At 52.0% G+C, this 20010-nt stretch overlaps 1 protein-coding gene across 2 annotated transcripts in view; it reads right to left on the reverse strand.

Annotated features, from left to right (window-relative positions):
* Positions 1 to 1390: 1390 nt before the first annotated feature.
* Positions 1391 to 20010, reverse strand: part of MYO1D (myosin ID) — a 386481-nt gene continuing 367861 nt past the window's right edge. For both annotated transcript variants that reach the window (XM_032162950.2, XM_058445327.1), the window contains exon 22: positions 1391 to 3636. In XM_032162950.2, coding sequence (XP_032018841.1) covers positions 3480 to 3636 — 157 coding nt within the window. In that variant the 3' untranslated portion in view covers positions 1391 to 3479. The remainder of the gene's footprint in view (positions 3637 to 20010) is intronic.

The raw sequence follows: 20010 nt of genomic DNA on the forward strand, positions 1-20010 counted from the left end.
TTACAGAGACCTCTTTTTGTGGGCAGGCTGGGGCCCCCTTTAATAAATGATTCATGCACTCAGAACATAATTGGATTTGTGTTATGGGGGAAGGGAGGACAGAGTTGTTGGGGGTGAGGGCTTAACACACTAAGGTGATTAAGAAGGAAGCACAGGTTAAGTCAGCTTTGGTTTAGTGTCGGCTGAGGTGGCGGCAGCTGTTTCCCAAAGGCTCCCGTGGCAGAGCTGGGTGACTGGAACCTCCGGCCAAGGAGGGTTAGGCCCAAGCATGGCCTGGTGAGGTCTGGCTGGGTGGGTCCTGCAGGGGCTCTGGGCCCTAGACTCCCTGTGTCGAGGTGTGGCTCTGAAGCTGCTGCTGCCACGTATTCTTGGGCTTGGCTCTGCTCTGTGCTCCCTTCCCCTGGGGTCTCCCAGGCCAGCAGGGGTGGGCTGGCTTTCACATGGGCCAACCCTGCGGGTTTAGCTCCACGTGGGTTTCAGGAGGGAGAAATCCAGCCCTGTGGCTCCCAGGGAAGCAGCCACTCCAGCCCATAATTGCGGCAAGGGTGGGGTTCCTACCAGCTCTATCTATCTGTGCCTGTCCTGACTGCCAGCCTGAGGCCTGCACGTGCCACCAGCGTCGGCCTCAGGAAGAGGGTTATGGGGACGCTGGACGTGGCTCTCCCCAGGCCCTGCACCCTGCGGTCTGAAGCTGCCCCTGAGTACTAGGAAAGTCTTTCTTGTCCTCAAGTTGTAGCTTGGGAGCTGTCAGCCTTGTGATCAAGGCCACTTCCTTTCCGCAAAGCAACTCCCTTCGTCTGAGTTACAAAAGCCACCGCTGCGTGTTCTTTTCTGCCAATGACCAGTGACCGGAAGCACCCTGGCTGCAGGACCCTCGGGTGCTGGCCGTGCCCTGTTGCTCCCTCCCCAGGTTCTTGCTCCCTTCCCCAGCAGGAGCTGCCGCTTCCTCTCACTCTCCCCGCCGCCCCCGCACTTCCTCCCAGCCCCTTTCACTCCGCTGGCCTGGCCTGTCCCCAGTCTGCTGCTGTAGGTCTCTGAGCCTTTCCTTTCTACATACGTGCTTCTATTGCAGTAAACATGTTCCCTGGCACTAAGCAGTGCGCTTCCAGCTGCCAGCGTACAGGCCTCAAGATGGTAGGAGAAAGTGCTGGGACTCAACCCCACGGCCTCCTTCCCTCCTCACACCTCCTGTCCACAGCTTGCTTCTTGCTCACTTTTTGTTCAAAAGAAATCATCCTCCATTTTACATTACTTGTGCTTAATTCTCCCTTCTATCCTCTCAGATAATGGTTGACTTTATATAAGCGAAAATTTCACAAAGTTTTCAGTGACAGATAAGCAGAACACCTTTAAAAATAAGATTTAATGCTTTATTGCTCTTGATGGCAAATCAAAATATGCTTTAGAAATAAAGTTAATTTACTGGAAAATAAGAGTTTTCGCACCAAACCATAAAATTGCATTTCATTACATCAAGAGAACCCCCTCATTGTCTACAATCAATCCCTGTGCCCGCTTCCTTTCCCCTCAGCGCCCGGGACGCGTGACAGAGATCATACCCTAAATTCCTGATCCTTTTGCAGTTGCCACATACTGTGGCTTCTTTTAGTACATCATAAAAAAGTGCTTGTCCTGTGGCCTCAGCTGGGAGGCCCCGGCGCTGGGGCTAAGGGGCCCAAGGCACCATCCAAAGGCTGGGAGGAAGGAACCCAAACCCAGGACCTCCTGCTGCCCTCCAGCCTTTGACAGGCAACTCATTTGGCGTGATCTGTTTTGGTGTGTTTAAAACATACATTTGCATGTGTCTAGTGTAAAGCAACAAGTTTGAGGAAATAAGTGGAAGGAGAGAGGAAGTTCCAGTTAGATGGTTCCACTAGTGTCTACTGGTAATTGGCAAAACTATGAGTGTTGCTAACCTGGGCTGAGGGCACCTCTGCCTATGCAGGCAGCTGACCAGGCTTGGAGAATGAGAAAGGGTTCCCAAGGACAGGATGCCAGCGGGATTCTTTGTTGCAAACTGCACACAGTGCAATTTTTGGGAAGCAGGGATGGGGAGTGGGCATGAGACCGGGTTGTTGGGACCACTCTGGGGTCAGGCCCTGGGTGAGGCACAGGAGGCCGCACACAGGCACTTGGTGCGTTCTGCTGGGTCAGGGTGGGAAGGCGGGAGCATGGTGGGGCAGTGTCTGTGGCAGGACGGGAAGAAGCTTTAGTACGTCCCTCTCTTGCACCCCTGCCCACTCCACCTGAGGCGTGGGCTCCCCTCATCCTCTCACCACATGGGGCATTTGCTCCGAGCTTCTACTTCCCTCAAGGCCTTCTCAGCAGCTGGGGCTCAGCGGGGAGAGTGGTCTCAGAAGGCCCCTGAAGCATACGTGCTTTTGCTGGGCAGAAACTGGCAAGCTGGCAGTGCTCCCTGGCACCAGGTTCACGGGCGCAGGCCCTAAGGGGCCGTGTAGGGGGCAGGGTGGGCGTCCTGGCCTGGCCTGCAGTGCCAGGACCCCACACTGTGCTGCTGCCCCGCTTCCCATCATCCCATGCCTTGACCCCGCCCTTGCTGTTTCTCTGAGTAGGAAACGCAGCAGGAGGTGGTCCAGAGGGAAAGCGGCCGACCCTGAGGGCTGCCCTCACCCTGGCAGCTCCCCATTCTCATTAGGGTTCCTGATCCAAGTGTGGTGACAGCAGGTATCTGATTAGCAACCCTGCAAATGGTGAAAGTATCTATAAGAGGACCACGGCCACAGGCTGCGAGTTAAGTAAGATGATCCTTGGAGCATGCCACGCTGTCCTCTCCAGAGTGGTGGTCAGAGGCCCTGGTGGGGGCCTTGGTGGCAAAGGGAGTCTCCCAGGGGGGAACCTGGGAAGGATGGACTCACTCTGCTGGATGGGCTGTTCCGCTCCTGCCACTGGCTCCTGGCTGAGGGGCTGGCCCTGCGGATGGCTCTGCTCACCCGGTGGCTTTGGCTGGCGGCTGGGAGTTGGGTTGGGGTGGGTCTGCCGAACTCTGAGCACAGCCTCCCTGAGCTGGGTCCCCAGGGCTGGCTCACCTTGGGCAAGAGAGGTGGCTATGGGGCTCCCGGAGAGCGGGGGTCCTGCATCCCCACCCCTTCCCTCTGCAGGGTCAGCAGCAGGGAGGACACCTGCCCGGGTGCTCTGACTTGACCTGGCCAAGGGGCATCCGCACCAACTAAAGGCACCATCCAGTTGCCTCTGGGGTGAGATTGGTCTGGATGGTCAGCCCAGGGGTCTGGGCGGGGCACCAGTGTCTTTGGTTTACTGAACAGGGACCGTGGACAGTCAGGACAGAGGAAGATGATACCAAACGCAGAAAGCCAGGAAGGAAACCTCACAGGGGCGGGGCTCCTCCGGGAGGGGCCCTCGCAGCAGGTTTCTAGCAGGCATGGGTTGGGAGGCAGCAGCTGGACTGGGACCCAGGACTCAGAGTGTGGCCGGGCTCCGGGCCAGGCCTCCGTGGGGCGTCAGTTCCCGGGCACGCTGAGGATGAAGCCGGAGCGGTTCTTGGTGAAGTCGGGCTGGGGCTGGTTGAGCCGCGTCTCCACGGAGACGGTGCACTTCTTCCCGTGCAGGCTGCACTGTACTGGGTTGGTGACGTTCACTTGAAGGTGGCGCTTCTCACTGCAGGAACCCAAAACACCAGATGGGCAGTTAGCAGGCGGCATGAGAACAGGGCACCTCCCCGGCCACCACTGGCTCCGGCGCGGCCTGCTTCCTCCACAAGTGCCCGGAGGATGCCTGAAGGGCCCCAGAGAGGCCGAGGCAACGCGAGTGTGGCACTGGCTGGGCCTCCAACCAGAGCCTCGGCACCATGGCAGGGCCCTTGTCTCCCATACCAGCGCATGGGACTGGACAGTGGAGGGCCATGTGGTTGAACAGACGCCACCAGGTCTCTGGCTGGGGCTGAGGACCAAGCCCCCGGGGCCTTCGGTGTACCAGGGCTGGGGTTCTGACTCTGACACTAATCCATCCTGCGGGAGACCTGTGCCACACGCCCCGGTGAGAGAGAAAGGTGTCTCCTGCTCCTGGCTGGTCCCTGCCTGTCACAGCCCGGCTGGTGGAAGTGGGCCTGACTCGGGTTTCCCCAAGCCAGAGGCTGCTCTCATCTGGAGCTGGGCCGTTTGGCTGGTTGCCACCCTGGTGGCCGCAGAACAGTGCAGCCGGCGCCCCACTGGGGGTTGCAGGGAACCCTGTGCAGCAGGAAGCCCCGCTGGCCTGGGAGCACATGAAGGCGGCTTCAGCCCGGCGGCCGGGCTCCAGGTCGGGTGCAGAGGCGGAAGCTGTGCTCTTCCTGCTGGACAGAGCCAGAGCCCGAGCCCTTCCTCCAGCTCCTCACACGGCGCTGAACATGCTAATAAGCTGTTGCTGGTTTTAAAAGCAGAGACACTTGTCGCAATAGGCTGGCACCCGGATGTTTGCTCACACAAGACAGCACAATCCCACGCCGTACCTCAGCTTGTGCCTTGTCGGCTCTGAGCCGGGAGGGTAGAGGAGAAAGGAGGAAGCCTCCAGTCAGGACCGGCTGGCTCTGCTCCGTATGCCGAAAGCCCTGGGAATTTTTCACTGCTCTCGGGATGGCGTCTGGGGCGTGGACAGGTTGGTCCCGCGTTGAACGCTCTGCTGGACTTAGTGCTGGGCAGTGAATGCCGAGCTGTCGTGTCCACACAGCCAGGGGAAGGCCAGGGCCAAGGCCAGCACGCGCTGAGCTTCTGCCCAGCCTGGAGTCGCCTTCACCAGGCCGTGAGCACGTGAGGCACTTTCTAAGCACGGGCTGCCCAGGAGGCACAACTGCTCAGAGGCCGAGGCAGCTCAAAGGGCTCCGATGTGCAGTGGCTCCACGGGGTCAGCGTGCCCAGAGTCATGGGTGTCACTAGAACACCCGGCCCAGCACACGCTTTCTGAGGACACCTGGTGGGCACGCCCCACAGCAGGCCCCAAAGTTTCAGAGGTAAGTGCGGGCTGCTCAGGGGCTCTCCTCATGGCTGTCTCCCCCCGCTTTCTCACGGAGACCCCGGTTGTCACTTGTCGGCATTACGTATCTAATACTTAATGTCTTGTCAGCTGCAGCTAAAACCTTGGCTTAGACAGTTATTTTTAACCAGACTTGGACATAAAAATAGAGCCCAGCAGAGGCCGTGACTCAGGCCCTCTTCCACTCTTGTGGGCACCAGGGCTGCTCTGCAGGGCTCATGTGCAGCCCTTGGCGGCGGGGTCCAGGTGGGGCCCCTGCAGCCCTCGTGCTGGACCAGATGCCTCCAGGACCAGGCTGGTCCCTGAGCTGGGGTGGCCTCCCTGCCTCTCCTCTGTCAACCTGGTATGGCGTTGGGTCCCTCTCACTGGACGCTTGTCCTCTGGGAGCCTCCCTCCTGACCCTGGCAGCGGCCTCCCCCTGCTCGCCCTCCTGGAGGGCCTGTGCCCTTCCCTGTGCAGGGAGTCCAGGCTCTGCCCTCACCCTTCCCTGAGGAACTGCATGTACACAGTGGGTTCCAGAATCACCTGGTGACTGAGTCTGAGGGAATGGGCTCTAAACAGGCCACACTCCATGTCAGCTCAAAAAGACTAAGAGACAGAAAATGGGAACCATTAGTTCACCCTCACCCTCTCGCATTCAGACAATCGGGGCATGCTCCTCCGTGCAGGGCTCTCCTGACTCCCGCTCAGCAGGGTGGCCCCTGCCTCCACCCTCCCTGCCTCCTCTGGGCTCTGCGTATCTCCAGGATCTGCTCTACAGCCTTGATGCAGGGGTTCAGGCTGGTGGGAAAATGGGGAGCAGCAAATGACTGCTATAAAATGGCACAGGTGCAGTGGCTTATGCTTGTAATCCCAATACTCTGGGAGGCAGAGGAGGGAGGATCGATTGAGGCCAGCAGTTCAAGACCAGCCTGGGCAACATAGCCTATAGCCCAGGAGCCCATCACTCCTCTCTACAAGAAATAAAAAACAAACCAACGAGCCGGGTGTGGTGGCCTGTGCTTGTGATCCTAGTTCCCTGGGAGGCTGAGGCAGGAGGATCGCCCGAGCCCAGGAATTCAAGGCTGCGATGAGCTGTGATGATGCCACTGCACTCCAGCCTGGGCAACAGAGTGAGACCTTGTCTCTAAATAAATAAATAAGTCGGCAGCCAGGATACCATTCTCAGGGAGTTGTGGGATGACACCTGCAGCAGAGAACCACTGCTCCAGATTGCTGCTTCCCACACGGCTGGGCTGAAACCCTTTCCTCCTGCCCTCTGTTGTCCCTGTCAGTAGGTCCCGTGGAGTACTTGCTGCCTGGGGGAGGCCCGTCCTCAGGGAGTGTCCAGCAGAGGGAAGAGCAGACCACGCTCTGGAAGGTCCCAGCCAATCATGCACGAGTCAACAGAGCTCCCACTGTCGGGCCAGCTCCTCTCCCCCACCCAAGGCCACCACTCTGCTGAAATGAAGGTTCTTGAATAGCAAGAAGGAAGGCAGAAGTTGGACACTGGATCCTTCCGGGCTGTGGATGTGGATGAGCTGTGGGCCCCTTTCCCTCTCCCTGTCCTACTTCTGCTGTGCCAGCCCCACAGCTGCTCAGTCCCCTCCCCGGTGGTGGGTACTGACCCGGGACGGCCAGTTGGTCCTCTCCTTCCCGTTGGCAATTCTGGCTTTCCAGCATTCCACACCACGGGCCCAGCCCATGGGGCTTGGCGGAGGGAGTGTTCCTGCCAGCTCTTCTCTTTGGGTGGAGGAGCCCCAGCGCCACAGGAGACAGGAGGCAGTGCAGAGACTCGCCTGAGTGCTGAGGGTGGCAGGGCCTGTCTCCGTCCCCTCTTGGGACCTGTCCCTCTCCTGGACCACGGATATTGATCTGAGGCGAACATCTAATTCCCACTTCCCCAGAACATCCCCCAACTGAACAAGAATCAGTGACATTTTAGGAAAGAAAAGGTGGTATTTAGTGGCGGTCCCCACACTGCCCCTCCCAGGACTTTGTTTTCTAAGCCCACCTGAGATCTCTCCTGATCCCTTTGAGGTCTTAATACAAGAGCCAGGCCTACAGGTGGGAGAGTCTGCATTCTGTCCTGGCCTTGCCAAACTTCCTGGCTTCATGACCTTGTTCAAGTCACTTAAACCTCTGTCTGGCTTTTACAACCATCAAACCATCTACCCTCCAGGTGCTCCACAAGGACTGACTCCACCCCAGGCACTGTGTCGGCACTGGAAACCTGACACCCGAGCTGGGAGCCAGACACGGGGTCTTCCTGAGAGCCTGGGAAGCCGCCTGCCCTCGTGGAATTTACGGTCTGAGGAGTGACGCACATGAGGCACTTTGAAAGATGTGAAGCACTGTGTGTAAAACATGTGCCAATTTCTTGCTTCACAGAAGGATTTTCACTGCTTTCTCAGTTAAGTGTCAAGAACCTCCAAAAGAGATGGTTCAAGAGAGCTATTATTATTGAATCAGATTATGTTCTTTACACATTTTAGCATAGCTCACAAAACCATATGAATGTTTCTGTTTTGAATATTCTCTTCCTAAATGTTTTACATCCTGTGGAGAGGGGCTTGGATTCTGATTCTGTGTTTAAATCCCACAAGCAGGCCGGGCGCATGGCTCACACCTGTAATCCCAGCACTTTGGGAGGCTGAGGCGGGCAGATCATGAGGTCAGGAGTTTGAGACCAGCCTGACCAACATAGTGAAACCCCGTCTCTATTGAAAATACAAAAATTAGCCGGGTGTGGTGGCGGGTGCCTGTAGTTCCAGCTACTAGGGAGGCTGAGGCAGGAGAATCGCTTGAACCAGAGAGTCGGAGATTGCAGTGCCACTGCACTCCAGCCTGGGCAACAGAGCGAGACTCCCTCTCAAAACAAAACAAAACAAAACAAAACAAAACAAAACGCCACAAAAAACATCCTACAAGTGTCAAGCATGGTGGTGCACACCTGTAGTCCCAGCTACTCTGGAGGCTGAGGTAGGATGATCACTTGAGCCCAGTTCCAGACCAGCCTGGGCAACATAGTGAGACCCTGTCTCTAAAAATAAAATTAAAAAGGCGGCCGGGTGCAGTTGCTCACGCCTGTAATCCCAGCAATTTGGGAGGCAGAGGCAGGTGGATCATGATTGTCAGGAGATTGAGACCAGCCTGGCCAACATGGTGAAACCCAGTCTCTACTAAAAATACAAAAATTAGCTGGGTGTGGTGGTGCACGCCTGTAATCCCAGCTACTCAGGAGGCTGAGGCAGGAGAATCGCTTGAACCTGGGAGGCTGAGGTTGTAGTGAGCCAAGATCATGCCACTGCACTCCAGCCTGGGTGACAGAGCAAGACTCTGTCTCCAAAAATAAAAAAATAAAAATAAATAAATAAATAAATAAAAATAAAAAGCCAAGTATGGTGGCTTACACCTGTAATCCCAGCACTTCGGGAGGCAGAGGCCAGCAGATTGCTTGAGCTCAGAGGTTCGAGATCAGCCTGGGCAACATGGTGAAATACTGTCTCTACAAAAAAAAATTTAAAAAGTAGCTGGGTGTGGTGGCATGGGCGTGTAGTCCTAGCTACTTGAGAGACTGAGGTGGAAGAATTGCTGGAGCCTGGGAAGCGGAGGCTGCAGTGAGCAGAGATTGAGCCACCACACTCCAGCCTGAAAAATAAAAAAATAAACAACCCTACATGTTTAATGGAGCATTCACGCCACATGTACTGGTCTCCACTTTCAGAACGCAAGGTCCTGGCGGGGAGGGGAGGCGTCTTACACAGCTGCATACGTGGTGCTGCCCTGCACACAGGGGATGCTCCCAGGTGCTGATGGGCAACACTGGCCGGGCCACAGGTTCTGGACCTGCTGGGGCCGCGTAAGGCTGCAGGCCTCAGTCCATCTGCTATGTAAATGGCTCTCTCCCAGTAACACAACTTCATCTGCTCACTTCAACTTCGCACACTCACTGCAGCCTCATGAATGAGGAAGACAATGGGCACAACTGGTCAAGATCCTCCTGGGATGGAGACTCACCCAGTCCATGAAGTTCCTTCTAAACGGAAAGTGGCCAGATACCTGTGAACCAGACCTGGGAAGGAGGTCTCCTCCTTAGCAGAGAGATACTCTGTTTTGCCACCTTAAGTGACAGTTGTCTGGGTTACTACTTTTTTCCTTGGCACAGCCCCGGGCAGCCCTGGCCTGCCTGACTCCCAGCCTGTTTGCATGGTGCTGCTGTGACCTTTGGGCAGAAGAGGGGGTTGAGTGACTACGTGTGTTGAGTTCACCACCGAACAACGAGGGCAAGAAGAACCAGCCTTCTGGTGCCAGTGGACACCATCAAACATGCCATCAGCAGAAACAAGTCAGAAAATGTGTTGAGGGACTGGGGGGGGCTCATGCCTGTAACCCAGAAAATGTGGATTGAGGTTGGCGGCTCCTCAGAAAGCTAAACATTGAACTGCCACATCACCCAGCGATTCCACTCCTGGGCATATACCCAAAAGAGCTGAGAACAGACAAAAGCTTATACATGAATGTTTACAAAAGGTAGCAACAGCCCTGTGATGTGGTGATGATGATGATGATGGTGATGAGGTGTCATCCACAGTTCCTAGCTGGTAACTCCCATAACCATTGTTAGTCTTTTGGTACAACGCTGGGGTGCTTTAGGCCTCAGAAGCAGGCCTCAGGAAACAAAATCTCTCTCGCTGACCTTCTCCTGCCCAAATCAGTTCTCTAATCTGATGGTGAGCCCTAACACCCTCATTCCCGAGGGGGTCCTGCCCCACATCTTGGAGGAAGGAATGCTGCACAGAGAGGCCAGGAAGGATCTGAATGGACAGGCCTTGGTGGGTTTAGATCAGTCCCTTTTTGGCCAATCTCATTTCAACACAGTTGTCCATGCTTCAATCATGGACAGCCAATGGAGTCTCCGTAAAAAACTCAAGAAGGATGGGTTTGGAGCTTCTGGAGAGCTGGACACATGGAGGCTGATGGGAAGGTGAAGAAGAATCCACCACGTACCGGGAGTCATCCCAGTCCGCGAGGACAGACGAGCCTCTGCTTCTTGGGACCCTTCCACACCTTGCCCCGTCTATCTCTTTATCTGCTGTTTATCTGCATCCTTTAGAATATCCTTCTTAATAAATTGGTAAATGTAAGGAACTGTTTCCCTGAGTTCTGTAAGCAAATTACTCGAACCCAAAGAGGAGACCCTGGGAACTCCAACTGGAAGCTGGTTGGTCAGAAGTTCCAGAGACCTTGACTTGCAACTGGTGTCTGGGGGTGGTGTGGGGGCTGGTCTGAGCCCTCAACCTGTGGGATCTGACACCGTCTCCAGGTAGATGATGTCGGAACTGAATTGGAGGACACCCAGCTGGTGACCACGGGCAGGTGTGTGGTGAAAACCTCCATACCTTTGGTCACATAAGTCTTCTTCTGTGTCGATGACTGTGGTGGTGGTGTGGGAGCAGAGGAAACACAGTTTGATAGAGATTTTTCCCACATAAACCCAAATGTGCATCAGTGGATGAATGAATAAACAAAATGTGGTACATCCATTCAATGAAATATTATTCAGCAATAAGACGGAATAAAGTATTAGCACATGTTACAAGACGAACCTTGAACCTTGAAACATGATGCTAAGTGAAAGGTGGCAGACAACAGGCTACATATCGTATAACTACATTTATATGAAATAGCCAGAGGAGGCAAAGCCACGGAGACAGAAACCAGTTAGTGGTTGCCAAGGGCTGCAGGGAGTGGGGGTGTGGAGGGACTGCTTAGAGGGCACGGGGTCTCCTTTTGGGGTGATGAAAATATTCCAGAACTAGGTAGAGGTGATGGTTGTACAACATCGTGAATGTACTAAATGTGACTAATGATATATTTTATGTTATGTGTATTTTACCACAATTTTAAAAAAATGTGGATTGACCTAAATGAAAAATTAGAATTTGCCTTCAAACCATGTTTTCTCTCCTCATCTCAAGTTTAGCCAAAATAATTTTAAGACTAATAAGAGATTTCTTGTGCTGATCCCGGAGACAGAGCGGAGCAAGGCCTGGGCAGGAGACGGAGTGGACGCCTGGGGTCAGTGACTTCTTTCTTGTTTGAACTTCGCCACACTCTGGAAACCCAACTAGAGCCACAATTCTTTCCTTATTTTTTGAAGAAAAGGAAACATCGCACAGATGGAGGCAGGGCGTCTCCCTCTGAGGGTGCGCCAAGCCAAAGGACAGCTGCCGAGGGAGGCTGGCTGCATCGGGGAGGGATATTTTTTTCCCTCCCCATCTTCTGTTACAGGATTTAATGGCTCAGCAAACTGTGGAATTCGGGGACTTTCATCTCGTTTCATCTGTTCCAAGCCATCAATGCAGGCAAATGGCCTTTATCGAATTACTTTCCTTCATTCTTCATGTAGGCTCTTGTCTTCTGCTCTTAGAGAAACCCGTGAGTAAATGCAAGACTTGATCTATGGGATGAACAAACATGTTCCCTGCACTACCTGTGCCTTTGCAGGCCCTGCACAAAGTGGGACGGGCCACTCCTATCCAGAAGGTGAATCAGCCCAGAAAACATCCCCTCCCATCCAGGCCCCTGGTCAGCTGGGCAGTGCAGGGTTTTAGGTCAAAGCCAACCAGGAAAGCGGGTCCCGGGAGGTTGCAGGCAGCCCTGGCTTAGCTGGGATTAGGAGACTCTCATTCGCCGGCCTGCCCTGCCCCTACAGAAGCCAGGCAGGACTTGAGGAAATCAGTGAGTGACTTTTCCTCTCAATGGCATTCCCTATGAGAGTGGGGGTGATCCAGGTTCTAACGAATGCACTTCAAGGGAAAATGCAGTGGAAGTGGGGTGCAGTGCAGTAACTTGGTGAGAATATTTTTCTGGGTGCAGCAAGGAGTGCCTGAGAATATTGTGAGGCTAATGCAATGTTCTCTCATGTTTGGTAACAGGATGTGGTAGGAGGAACACAGCCTTGCACCAAGCACAGACAGGTGCTTTTCAAAGTGATAGTAAGTGCATTAAGTGCTTCATGAGAAACTCTAGAGTCACAGAGACAGGCCATCCTCCATCTGGATGTCACTAGGACATAAATGCATGCTCTCTGGCTCACACTGAGGACAACAGCTACTGACTGGGGCATCAGGAGCTCATGACTGCAGCTGTTTACTCTGCGTTTCAGTTCCTTCAAGAAGTAAATCCCCCCGCTGATGTCAAACCACACAAGGAATCTCTTTCAAAATCTTGCTTTAGGAAATGCTGCTTCTGTTTTTGTCAGGGTCGAATGGACACTTTTACCACAGTCACCTATAAGGTGAGGCTATGATTTCAGCAACCAGGCAAGTCCAGGAGTGGTGGCGTCGTGCTTCCTGGCATACTGAGTCCTTTCTGGGTCTGCAGCTGGTGAGGAATGGGGCAAAACCATTTGTATTTGGAAAATAAAACCTTTCTCTTGTCATGAACCAACTGGGTCACATCTGGGTGTTGTCAGCAGCCAGCATGCCCTGAGACCTCACCCAAGCCTGCTGTCTGCCTCTCCACAGCACTGAACTGACCTGGCTCCCAGGCCCGGGAGCATGATCCACACTCACCCTGCTTGTGTCCCCAACAGGACTGCCACCACCCTCCCAGCCTGGGCTGCCCCTCCCCCATGGCACTCTCCTCATGCTGCCAACACCCATTCCTCCCTTCCCTGCCCACGTTCTCTTTGCAGTGACTCATGGAGTGCCCAGGGTGGAAGGGGCACTGTCCAGAGGACAAATGCGGTGAGGATGACCCGGGCCCAAGCTCGTGGATGCTAGTGCTCTGTAGGAAGCACCTGCTGCATGGAGGAGGGTCACTGAACCTGGGTGGCTGGGGTGGGCTTCCCAGAGGAGGTGACACACAGACTGATACCGCAAGAATAAGTGGGACTCCTGCAGGAGCTGTTTTGGCTTTGCTTTCTCACTCCTTAAATATTGCTTCATCTTCAGCTCCTTTCATTTTATGCATTATTTCACAGTGGCATCACTCATGCCTGTAGTTTCAATGACAATGACCCAGTCAGTGTCCCCTCTCTTAGCATGAGGTCCATGCATGTCTTTTCAGCCACTTCCCAGACAAATCCCCGGAATGCTCTGCCGACAGCTGAGTCTTCACACGGCCAATGCTGAGATCATCCTCTTGGCCCCCTCCCTCAGAGTGCTTCCCTCCTCCCATCAAGCCTGTGCAGTGAGAGGTGTCGTCTTCTCCGTCACTGAGGCCAGAGAGCTGGCAGGCAGCCCCGCTCCTGCTCCTTCTCCACTGCTGACAGTCTCTGAGTTCTACTGATTGCACTTTTTGTCTGTGTCCCCTGCCGAGGCCTCGGCCCAGACCCTTTTCTCTCCTTCCTGGTTACTGCCATAGCCCTGACTGGCTTCTCTGCCTTGGGTCTGCCCCAGCACAGGGGCAGACTGTGTGATGTCCTCCACACAGTCATCAGAGAGATCTTTTAAGGGCTCAAAAAGACCCTGCAGCTCCCCTGCCAATAGTTCTGCCATCATCCCCAGAGCTTTCGAGGACCCTCCACCACCAGTGCCAACCCCAGCTGAGCTGGGTGCTCGTCTGCAGGCCTCTGCTCCATCTCAGCCCGAGCATGAGATTCTGCTGTGCTGCTTCCAGCAGCAGGGACAGGGCTGATGAGCCTCGCCCTTGCAAGCATCTTCCTGTGCCGAACACAATTCCACAGACAGAAGATTTAAAATCCAAGTGGAGTGACAGGAAAGAAAGGAAAACCTCCAGATATCAGAAGAAAGGAGGGAGTGTGAAGCCAGTATGGGAGGAAGGTCAGGCTGGGGCTCAGCTCTGGGAAGTGAGCTCCAGCCTGAACAGGAGTCACACCCAGGTACACATGCAAGGGAACGAGGACCGAGGTCCTGCATGTGGCAGGGCCTTCCGCAGGCTGCCCTGTCTGTGAACAGGACACCAGAAGAAGTCTGCCTTCCAGCCTGGCAAAGTGGCAAGGAACCTCTGGGTGGGAAAACAAATCAACAAACAAATTTTCAGTAAAACACAGAAACCTCACACTTTCCTTTCTCTTGACCTCTTGAAAAGCAAATCCACTGCAGCTCACCAAAGGCAAAGAGAAAACCTTAAGAATACCCAGAGAGAAAAGACACATTACTTGCAAAAGAACATCTAATGCAGGGAGATAATGAAAATACAGACTCTTCAAAGGGCTGAAGGAAAAAAACGGTCCACCTAGAATTCTATCCCCAAACTGTCATCTGAGAGCGGGGGCAAAACAAAGTCTTTCTCAGACAGGCTGGACGAGGTCGCTCACGCCTGTAATCCTAGCACTTTGGGAGGCCAAGGTGGGAGGACTGCTTTAAGCCAGAAGTTTGAGACCAGTGTGGGTAACATAGTGAGACCCCATCTCTAAGAAAAAAAAAATTAAATAAGAAAAGACTTTTTCAGACAACAAGCGCTCTGAGAGCTGACCTATCTTGGCTGTCTTGTAAAGAATTGCTGCGGGACACCTCATTAGGAAAGAGACTGAATCTAGAAGGAAAGAGCAGAGCATGAGGCACAATGAGGAGCAAATAAACAGGTCACCATATAAGCAAACCCAAATACACATTCACTATACGAAACAATAAAAATGACTCATTTGGGGGGGTTAAAACACTGTTGAACTAAAATCCTGGATAACAGCAACATGAAAGGTGGGGTGGTGGTCCCAGGAAAGCATTCAAAGGTCCATGTCTCATTTGGGAGGAGGGTAGGGAGACTGATGAACTTGAGGCTCCCTTCAGGCAAGCACAGATGCAAAAAAATAATAATAATGGGAAACAGATACAGTAGACTGTGATGTACAACTCTCAGAGCAGTAGAAGGGAGGGTATAAAACAAATCTGATCCATCAGATAGAAGGCAGGAAAGGGGAGCAAAAGTAGCAAAGAAGAAACACGGGAACAAGAAGGCACGAACTAATATTGGAATAAATACATTTAAATATATAAATGAGCACAATAAACCTAGATGTGCAAACCTCTGGGTAAAAGGGATTTCTCAGATTTAATTTAAAAATGCAGTTATATGCTACTTGTAACAGATGCCGTTTAAATCATGATGACAGTTTAGGTAGGGAATATGATATATTAATCAAATACTAATCAAAAGAAAGCTGGTGAAAAGCATTGCTGGAGAAAAAGCTCATTAGAGACCAGGTGCGGTGGCTCATGCCTGTAATCCCAGCACTTTGGGAGGGTGAGGTGGGAGGGTCACTTGAGCCCAGGAGTTTGAGGCTGTAATGGGTTATGATTGTGCCGCTGCACTCCAGGCCGAGCAACAGACTGAGACTCTGTCTCAGGAAAATAAAAAAAAAAAGCTCATTAGATAATTGTTTTGTTTATTTATTAAGGAATAGTTTACCAAGAAGATGCTCTCATATATATGATTTACAAAGATAAAATAACAAGTCCACAATCATAGTAAAAGTAAAAATAGGCTGGGTGTGGTAGCTCATTCCTATAATCCCAGCAATTTGGGAGGCTGAGGCAGATACGGACTGCTTGAGCCCATAAGTTCAAGACCCACTTGGGTAACAGGGTGAGACAGTGTCTTTACAAAAATAAAAAAGAAACTAGCCAGGTGTGGTGGCAGACGCCTACAGTCCCAGCTACTCGGGAGGCTGAGGCGGGAAGACTGTTTGAGCCTGGGGGGTTGAGGCTGCAGTGAGCTGTGATTGTGCCACTGCACAACGATCTGGGTGACAGGGCGAGACCCTATCTCAAAAAAACTCCCCCAAAACCAAAAAACTTGGGTGTATGTGTGTGTATTCATTACATTCAACAATTAGAGAACACATATTCTTCTAAAGTACACACAGAACACATACTAGACCACAGAAGAAAGTTCAATAACAACCTATGAATTAGCATCACATAGAAACCATCTTCTGTGTCTACGGTGCAGTAAAATTAGAAATCAAATAAAAGGAGAATAAAATAATAATATAACAATAGTACTATGGACTGAATTGTGTCCCGTCCAATTCCTTATATGGAAGCCCTAGCCTTCGACACCACAGTATTGTGAGATCTGGGCTTTACAGAGGTCATTAAGGTTAAACGAGGTCATAGGAGCAGGGCCTTGATCTGACAGAAAGAAGAGAAACCAGGGTGCTTGCTCTCTCTCTCCCCACCATGTGAGGACTCAGAAAGAAGGTGGCAGTCTGCAACCCTTGAAGAGAGCCCTCACCAGAACCCAACCATGCTGGACTTTTTTTTTTTTTTTTTTTTGAGACGGAGTCTTGCTCTGTCGCCCAGGCTGGAGGGCAATGGCACGATCTTGGCTCACTGCATCCTCTGCCTCCTGGGTTCAAGTGATTCTCCTGCCTCAGCCTCCTGAGTAGCTGGGATTACAGGCACACACCACCATGCCCGGGCAATTGCAATTTTTGTATTTTTAGTAGAGACGGGGTGTCATCATGTTGGCCAGGCTGGTCTCGAACTCCTGACCTCATAATCTGCCCGCCTTGGCCTCCCAAAGTGCTGGGATTCCAGGTGTGAGCCGCTGCACCCAGCTCCATGCTGGACTTTTATCTGGGACTTCTAGTCTCCAGAACTGTGAGAAAATACATTTCTGTTGTTCAAGCCACCCAGTCTATGGTATCTTTTTTTTTGAGGCAGAGTCTTGCTCTGTCACCCAGGCTAGAGGGCAACGGCGCCATCTCTGCTCACTGCAACCTCCGCCTCCCTGGTTCAAGCAATTCCCCTGCCTCAGCCTCCTGAGTAGCTGGAATTAACAGGCGCACACCACCATGCCCGGCTAATTTTTGTATTTTTACTAGAGACGGGATTTCGGTATGTTGGCCAGGCTGCTCTTGCACTCATGACCTCCAGTGGTCCACCTGCCTTGGCCTCCCAAAGTACTAGGATTACAGGTGTGAGCCACCTCCCCTGGCCAGTCTACGGTATCTTGTGATGGCAGCCTGAGCAGACTAAGACAAATAGTCAAAACAGTATACGGTGCTTACTAAGTGCCTTACAGATATCAATTCATGGACTTACTACAGCACGAGGCGAATTTCCTTTTCAGAAGAGGAAATGAGAAGGCCCAAAGAACCTAAGGACCTGCCTGCCCAAGTGATAGAGTAGAGGCAGGATTTGAACCTGCCACAGTCCACGTCTTAACCTTATGCATCCTGCCCCTAAAATAGCACATCATTAGCCGTGGTCCCTGTTTGCTGTGTGCTTCTGAGCACAGTGATTAGCTGAGCACTTTCATGTCCCTATCAACAGCTCCTCGTGCAGTGTCTGATACAAAACAGGAGTTCCATAAATGTCTATAGAAAGAATGAATTTTTACAAAATGACATGATTAAGAAAGCAGCTGGGGCTAATGTCAACACAAGACATGTCTTCAACTGGGAGACATGAAGCTGTGCTCACGCATCTTCACAGCAGGGTTGTTGAGAAGTGAGGCAAGTGAGGAGGAGCCATCAGTGGGTTGGGGTTGAACACAAAGGGTCAGGTGGGGTACATATCCCGGCCTGGTATCCTGCTCTGTGTAAGGGGTTGTTTATGTGTCAAGTGTGATGAAAACACATGGAGAGGCATTAGGGACACTCACTGTTCAAGGGGTGCCTTTGGGAAGTGAAGAACCCTCTTGCAAAGTGAGTCATTACTTTGCTTTGTAAACCCAAACATCCCTGTATTAGCTGCTGCCTCCCCACTGCTAATGAAGTTCTCAGTGAAATAAAAACATTTGGTAGGATGGAAAACATTTGGACTGATGGGCTTTGGAAGCACATATGCAAGGTTAGAGAAGCTCCGGGAATTGTATCAATGAACATGTTGTCATTTTTATGTCCTGAGGTTTAATGGAGACGAGCAGACACTGCACTGGCTCCATGCAGATTTCTCAGTAATAGCTTCAGAAATGTGGGCAGATATTTCTTTCTTTTTTTTTTTTTGAGACAGAGTCTTGCTCTGTCACCAGGCTGGAGTGCAGTGGTGTGATCGATTCTGGCTCACTGCAACCTCCACCCCCCGGGTTCAAGCAATTCCCCTGCCTCAGCCTCCTGAGTAGCTGGAGGCATGTGCCACCACACTCAGCTAATTTTTGTATTTTTAGTAGAGACGGGGTTTCACCATGTTGGCCAGGATGGTCTCGACCTCCTGACCTCATGATCCGCCCGCCTCGGCCTCCCAAAGTGTGTGGGCAGATATTTCTAGTGAAATATCTGGGCCTGGAGCTCCTCAGCAGCATGCCTGCAGAGTTGTAAAGGGGTCTTAGATTGGGGGGAGAAGGTTGAAATTCACTGTCATCCATTTATTTATTAAGAATTTACTAGGCACTGTATTAAACATTTTACATATGTAATTTCATTTAATCCTTATCAAAGCTGTCATTATGGGGCACTGTCATTCTGCTCACTTTATAGATGAGGGTGCAGAAGTGTAGAAAGCTCAAGCAACTTCTTGCAGCTGGAAAGTGGTGAGGCTGGGACCTGGCCCAGGGCAACTGTCTCCTCAACAGCATTTGCGCCTCCATTCCATTTAGTTTCCACACTAAAATGCTGTTTTAGCTCTTGTGTGGAGCATAGCCTGTGCAGCATGGAATTCTTGAATACCAGGCGCTTCTGAGTCAGAGGAAAAGGCACTCTGAACCTGCTGTAACGATGCTGAGGTTTGGACATTCTGACCCAGACCCTGACCCCCTGCACAGGCACTTTCACCACTTGTATGCTTTTCTTGCTGGGCATAGCACCTTTCACTCCTTGGCCTTTGTCTGGCCAGAAGACATTGATGTTTCCAGGCATAGATGATTCCAGGCTGCTAAAGAAAGAGGCACTCTCCTGGTGCTCGGAGAATTTGTATGCATTTTTTACTATTCTCCAGCGCACATCTTTGTCTTGACTTTCCAGCTGCAGTCCCTGAGGAGTACTCCATGGAGACTCCTGGTTTCTGTTTTTGTCAACCAAAAGCTTCCTATGCTTTGTGTCTCAGCAGGCTTCCCCTGGCAAGGTGGGCCAGGCAGGGCCTCCGTGCACTGGAGGTGGCCTGATGGAGCTCCCGGGAGAGGCCTGGCGACCCCTGCGTCGGTTCTCTCTTTTGCTTCCCCTCCACCAACATCAGACTTGGAGGTGTTGAGGAAGCTCCATTTTGCTTTGTCTATTTGGAATCTGTACTCTTTAAAGGCTGCATTCCTCTGACCCTGCCAAAATGCCCAAATTAATACTTTATGCCAGGCATAATGAAACCTTTCAAAACCAGAGTTAAAGAACAAAACTATACCCACAGCTCCCTCAAATATGAGGGAATAATAATAATAAAAAAAGAAACAGAATACCACCAAACCAAACCAAAGCCCCATCACAAAACAAATGAGACAGTAGTTGTGAGCAGAGGGCTGGGGCCACCTCAGTGGGACGCCTGGGCCAGCATCTGACCCTCAAGAGGGAAGTGGGCCCTGGAGCCTTGAGACCCTCCCACATCAACAATCAGAGGACATCTGTCCTTTCCTCCCCTTCCTCTTCACGTCTCTTCCTTCTTCTACCTCCCCTACTCTCCTTAAACTTCTCTCGGTCACTGTGTTTTTTTTTGGAAACAGGGTCTTGCTGCTCTGTTGCTCAGGCTGGAGTGCAGTGGCGTGATCATAGTTCACTGCAGCCTCAAACGCCCGAGCTCAAGCAATCCTTCCACTTCAGCCACCTGAGATGCTGGGACTACAGGTGTGTGCTACCATGCCTGGCTAATTTTTTAAATTTCCTGTAGAGATGGGGTCTCACTAGGTTGCCCAGCCTGGTCTTGCCCAGGCTGGTTTAGCCTCCCAAAGTGCTGAGATTACAGGCCAGAGCAACCGTGTCCAGGTCCCCCGGCTAACTTCTCATCTCTTGACGCTCTTGCTCTAATGTCTGTAGGGCTTTATTTTACATATTTGAAAGAGGTTTTCGCCTTTGCTCTATTGAGCTATTTTTTTTTTTTTGGACATCTTTGCTATTTCCTGCTTATATTTCTGTTCTCCTCTCTTGACACTTCCATTAACAGCATTTCCAAAGTTAGCACCGTCTGTGAACACCAATGTTTATTT

This window comes from Hylobates moloch, unplaced genomic scaffold (assembly GCF_009828535.3).
Source record: "Hylobates moloch isolate HMO894 unplaced genomic scaffold, HMol_V3 SCAFFOLD_10, whole genome shotgun sequence".
Classification (NCBI taxonomy): domain Eukaryota; kingdom Metazoa; phylum Chordata; class Mammalia; order Primates; family Hylobatidae; genus Hylobates; species Hylobates moloch.